The following is a 6,133-nucleotide window of genomic DNA, read 5'->3' on the forward strand; positions in this document are numbered from 1 at the left end:
GTGAAAGGGATGTTTTAGGGAGGATAAGGGGCTTCTTCAAGCTCCTGCCGCTGTATGTTCAATCTAGATCCATTTTAAAACATCACCGGCTCGAACTTTTGTTCTTTTTATACCACGGAACACAAGTTTCAGTACAGAACAGCTTTAACAAATAAACACAGCAAGTCACAGCCCAGCAACACAGCTGTTTTCACGGCAAACATTTTCTTTCTCTGTCAGATAAAGCTGAATTTGTAAGCAGTCTTATATTTGGTAAAAAAAAAAAAAAAATACTAACTCTATCACCACCTTTGCTGTTACACCCAATAAAGGCGCCCCGCTGTCTGTAAGCAGCCGCGTCACAGACCCATTCCAGCCGCACAGGTGATAACAACAGAGTCCCCGGAACCTGCCGGTTCCTCTGGGGAAGCAGCTCTTCCTCAGGCAGACAGGTAAGGGAACGCCAGCCTGGGGCTGCACAGGGGATCTCTCCCATTCCAACCTGCATCCCGTCTGGCTGTGACAAACATTGGGCTTTTCCACCCGGCACAGCTCAGCAGGCTTGGTATTTCACAACGTTACCTGAGGAGACAGATCCTAATCGGATTTTTACAACAGGAAACCCTTCATTACTCCTGCACCTACAGATTCCTCTTAATCCTTCTTTTTCCGAAACACAAACTGATTTTCAGGGGTTTTCCAGAGAGACTTCATGCAAGATCAATCTTTCCAATAACGGCTCAGCATCAGTGATTTCTGTGCAGGGCGTGCTTTCCAGGTGTGACCGGTAAGGTAAGAATTCACAGATCTCACAAAGGGCACAGAAAGCAAGCCTTTATCCTCGCAGACCGTACAGAATCAAGTACTAAAAAAACCGTTTACATGGAAGAGCAAAAGCATACAATCTGCCGAGTGCAGCGTGGTTTCTGTCGTAAGAAGGATGCCTTTCCCAGTACCGTGGATTCCTCCAGTTCCCTCAGCACTGGGCTGACATGATTCTATTGCAGAAAAAAATTGTCACTTAAAAACTAGTATCCAGTGTCTCAGTCAGGAAAACACTTCAGATGACAGATGAGTAGAGGAAGACAGCCTGAAGCAAAAGCTGCTCAGACCCACCATACCTGATACGGCTGTAACACAGCCAGGAGTGGTTCGCTTCTACAGTAACCTGCTCTGAGAATGGCTCTCACCTAAAAGAAGCCTATTTGCTGCATTCTTCAGTTCAGAGCTTCTCCTTTCCAGCAGCATCCAAGATCCCTTCCTTTTGCCTGTCCTTCTAAATACTGTGTTCAAACATACACCCAGCTGGATCCCTTCTGCTCACCGAGACTTGATATTCTAAACGGGACAGTCTCTGTGCCTGCATGTCAGTCCACTGCGTGCAACCAGTCCCCATTCAACATTAAAAAAATAAATGCCATTCCTTCTGAAGTTTTTTACCATGCAAGTACTTCAGGAAGGCAGCTGCAGCTGGCATCAGATTGCTGCTTCAGCTCTTTGAATGACTCCTTCCATGCGCCGGTACCACGGCTCAATCTTGGTGTGAACCATCATGTCGTCAAAGGCTTCCAGCCCTTCCATGACTCGGAGGACGCCATACACTGCCTGTGCCAGAGCATAAAGATTAGAACAACACTGAAAGAGTCAGCGGTGGAGAATGGCTCAGGGTACCAGTAGCCTGGCCAGTAACCTCTTTCCCCATCTTACTATCTACTCCACCACTCTGGTAAGCAAGAAGACTGAATGTCAGAAAGGTAGGTAAGAATAGGCATGTTTTCCCATGACAGAAGAGTAAGAAAAGGTCAGGATCTACGTGCAGTTATGGGACAAAAGTTAATCACATCTCTGCATCAGGCTCTGGTGTGAAATGCTTCACTTGCATGCCAAGAATTGCTGGTGCAGGGGATGAATCCTGCTCCACTCTGCACTACTGCTTGCAAAGGAAACCCCAGCAGCACTGAATGTAACAAAACCTTGCAGATGTGAGGCTTTATTCACCAGCCAGAGCAGTGTCCTGGCTTGTAACATGCTTTTATCATGCTTCCACGTGATCAGTAACATCCACTGCAGATGGGAACTGTAGGTTCCATCCTAGGAAACACTTCTCCAGAGGAAAAAGCAAATGCCATCCTACATAACAGAAGTATTTCTAAGTCCCCTTCATGTGGGAATTGTATTATTGCATAAAGGACATGGACAATCTATCTCCCATAACTCTCCTTCTTCTGTCTACCTTGGTATTAACCATTTCACATGGATAACAACTAGATAATTTGTAACACACCTAACAATGAATGCAGGAATTAACCCCTTACCAAGTCAGCAAGGTTCGGCTGGTTTCCACCCATGAACAGTCGATGTTTGCCAACAGCTTTTACCCACTCATTAACAGCTTCATACAAGTCTTCTCGGACATCATCTTGAAGGTGATGTCTGGGTAAAGAGAAGAACTAGCTTGAAGACACTGGTTTGTTCCTTTCTTTAACTTTTCATCATCTCTCATTTTATGGGCTGGTCTTTGCCTGGGGATTAGGAAGGTATCTGAGAGTGAAGGGGGCAGTTAGTGATTAAATAATAGATGAGTAGAGGGGCTCAGTACCTCGTTAAGGAAGTACAGCTGTAACTCACATTGGCTTAAATGGTTTGGTTTAAAACACCGAGGTTGTGCCCTGTGACATCTGAGGTTCATAGCTAAGCAGGTTAAGGAGTTATTCCTCTTGTGTACTTGGCGCTCGGTGGTACCAACCTTTTCTTCAACCTTTTGCTAACGAAGAACATGGCAACAGCCCCCATGTACTTGGCAAAGAAGCCTTCCACGGTACCAAACTTCCCCTCACGGACAATGTAATCAAAAGATGCCAAGGCTTCTCTGGGGGTACGGTAAACATTGGGGGAGATGAGGTGAACAAGCCAGTCATCTGCCCATTTTCTCCACTTCATTTCTTCCCTGCAAGCATTCAAAAGAAAGAGACTTTTCAGTAAATGAGGTACAGGCTGCAGGGCTACAGGAAGCAGGCAGAATCACAGTGCCATTAGCCAGAGGTTTTGCCAAGGACAAATGTGTCAAAAACTCCCGCCCAGCTTGTGCTCTGGTGACCTCTCTGAAATGCGCTCAGGATTGTTATCTTTGCCAAGGCTCCTCCAATCTCAAACTAAAATTAAGAGCACTTGCTTCTCCTCCCAATATGAGAGCCACAGCAGAAAGGGAAACCAGCACTTCATAGCACTCCTCTGTGACACAAGGAAAGGCCGAGAAGGGAACCGGAGGCAACTGAAGGCTGGAAGGACCATGATGGTGGTAACTAGGCCATCTAACAGCATTGTTTCAAATTATGCACAAAACACAGCAAAACCACTCTAACTACCGAGGGAGGTGTGACAGGACTTGTTAACACCAGGGGGATTTTATATCTACACCATCCCAGAGTACATCTGGAGGAGGCTATGACCCTACTTGGAGAGCCCAGAAGCTTAAAGAGCACTTACACTCTCACTTCGTTGACAGGATAGACTCGCTTTGTCTCCTTCTCATCCAGCATGAGCCAATATTTATTCCCATACTCAAATACCTCCTTGCCTTGATCAGTTACAGTTTTCATAGGAGGATAAAAGGACACGATCTCTTCTAAGCTATTCCTCCTGTGGACAGAAACACCGTTAGCACCTGATCTGGCTGCTATAAAAATGAGCAAGAGCAAAGGACAGATTGAAAGATACACACTTTAAAATGTATTATTCTAAAAATAAGTGCACAAGGCTCCAAATTCTATTTGAAATAAATTTCGAAAAGAGACTGGAACAGCTACTTGCAAACAATTATCAGTGTACATGCCTTTCTCTGTGTTGGAACAGAAATTTTTGCAGACATAAAACTACCTACCATCCTCAAGTGCTTTGCAGCACAGACCTAAAGCACAGGCACAGGAATTTCATTCCTCTCTAGATGTTTTAACTGGCTAAACGTAAGCTTAGTTCCAGGACTAACACTAGTCCATGTTTAAGTAGGTTTTGTGCAAAGAGAATCTCACAGGTGAAAAATTGTAGTTATGAAAGGTAAAAGCTTTGCTTCCCTGCTCACACATCACAACACACACAGGTACCATCCACATCATCACAGCCAGCCTCGGGTCACCAGGGCCAGACACCCACAGCTTCACAGACCAAGGTCAGCAAGACACTTATGACCAACTGAGTCAGTCTTCTCCATCTCTAGTTCACTAGTGCCATCCACATTCAACTCGTCTCCCATCACCCGGTTTTCTTACTTGGAAATGAGATAGGTCTTTATTGCACTGATGATCACTGAAGAGTCATTTAATTGCTGAAAAAACAGAATTAAAACAAAGAAGCTGGTCAAATTGAAAAGGAAATTCTTCAAAACCTTTTCCCCTGCAAGCTGAGGCTCCAAGTGAGTACTGCAGTCTCTTTTCTTCTCACGCCTTTCCACAGGAGTCCCCGCATATCTAAAGACAGCTCTACATTCTGTTTCAGAGCATCACTTCAAATTCTTACAACAGAGGACATGGGAGCCAAGTACCCATGCAGAACTAGTGGGTTTTGGATTTAAGCTCTGGGCAGCAAAGGAAAGCAACACTAACAGTTTAAAAAAAAAAAAAAAGTTAAATCTTCAATATTCTTCAGATCTCATTCTTTTCCTTCAAGATATAAGCAGTTCCTGTTACCGCTGGTATAAATGACATGTCCTACACAAGGGCTGACAGAAGCTAGATAATCACCAGATTAGAGAGTCACTACACAAACAAGCTTTGTAAGAAAGACCAGCAAAAAACTCTAATAAGGCCAAGGCATAAGAGACCATGAAGCAAGAAACAAACCTTAGGCCCTTGAGAGAATAAAAGATGATTTAAAGGTTACACTGCACGTGATAAACCACAAAGACATGATAAAGACAAGCCTCCAAACCCCTGGTTGTGGAGAAATCAAGCTTTCAACACAGTAAGACTTACCACAGGGCTTCCAGCATTGGCTAGCAGGATAGGAACCTTTCTGTAGGAAGAGAATTTGATCTCTTTCCTCATTATCGGGTTCACTTCCACAATTTCATAGGGCAGTCCATGATAATCAAGAAAAGCCCGGACTTTACTGCAGAAAGGACACGTTTTATACTGGTATAGAGTGAGCTGCAGGTTCCCTGCAGGCAGCTGGGGAAGGAAGAGACAAGAAAATTATTTTTCTAATAAAAACATAAATATTACCTTCCTTCCACCCTTATTTTTGTCATATAGTCATTGACATTCAGTTTTAACATCTGATCATCAAAATGTCTTGGCTAACAGATGCTTTCTTCAAATAGCATCCCAAATATTCACCTTCCACTGGGACCAAATACCTGGTTTTATAAACATCTGTTTAATCTGCTAGAAACTTTTTCTCACAGACAGAAAAAATAAGTTAAATCCAGACAGCTTACCCCTCTACACATAATTCTGAAACTAAAGAAAAAAAAACATATTTTAATTATCTTGAAACCAAAACCAAAAAAGCTTTCTCAATTCAATTTTTCTCCCCAACAACCTCTGTGGAGGCCACAGGGTGGGGAGAGCAGAGTTTGCTGCTGATTTTAGGCACATATCTGCCCAAATGCGGATCCCTTGGACTATCCAGGCTGCGCAGGGAGAGCCCGGGCAGCACACAGCGAGGTGAGGGATGCTGCCACACGCTCCATACTGCCGCGGTCCCACAGCCATGGCAAACGCTAGCCAGGCATTACAGACCAATGCAGTCATCGCACTTTGCTTCTCATTTGCAATTTACTGGGTTACACAACCCTCCGTGGGTGCTGGGAAAAGCAACAACTCTCCACCCGCAGCAAGCTCTCGCTTTCTGACAGACATTCCTCACAGCTCCTCGAGGAGAGGGCGCCCGGGGCCTCCTTCACACAATTTTAAGCGGTTTCCTCACTGAAAACGGAGCAAAAGCAGCCGCTTGATCCGCAGAGCCAGAAAAAACGGCCTCGGTGCCCTCCCTGAAACTCCTGTCTCCAGGGGTTCGTGCCCGGGGTTCGCCAGGGCTCGGGGGCGAGGGAAGGGCAGGGGATGGAGGCGGCAGGAGCCGCGTGGGGCGGACGGGAGGGGAGGAGAGCAGAGGAGAGCGCAGCCCGCGGGCGGGGGGAGCGGGCCCGGCGGCGCGTTAC

The 6,133-nt window shown here is 45.5% G+C and overlaps 1 protein-coding gene across 1 annotated transcript; it reads right to left on the bottom strand.

The window, feature by feature from the left end:
- Window positions 1-1,365: 1,365 nt before the first annotated feature.
- PTGES2 (prostaglandin E synthase 2) lies at window positions 1,366-5,156 on the bottom strand (the record flags this gene model as incomplete). The annotated part of the gene is made up of 6 exons (XM_010075464.1): window positions 1,366-1,584; window positions 2,295-2,412; window positions 2,726-2,926; window positions 3,466-3,618; window positions 4,245-4,300; window positions 4,947-5,156. Coding segments are annotated over 6 exons (867 nt in total), but the record flags the coding sequence as incomplete, so codon positions are not given.
- Between the last annotated feature and the right edge of the window lie 977 nt (window positions 5,157-6,133).

This window comes from Pterocles gutturalis, unplaced genomic scaffold (genome assembly GCF_000699245.1).
Source record: "Pterocles gutturalis isolate BGI_N339 unplaced genomic scaffold, ASM69924v1 scaffold28362, whole genome shotgun sequence".
NCBI classification, from domain to species: domain Eukaryota; kingdom Metazoa; phylum Chordata; class Aves; order Pterocliformes; family Pteroclidae; genus Pterocles; species Pterocles gutturalis.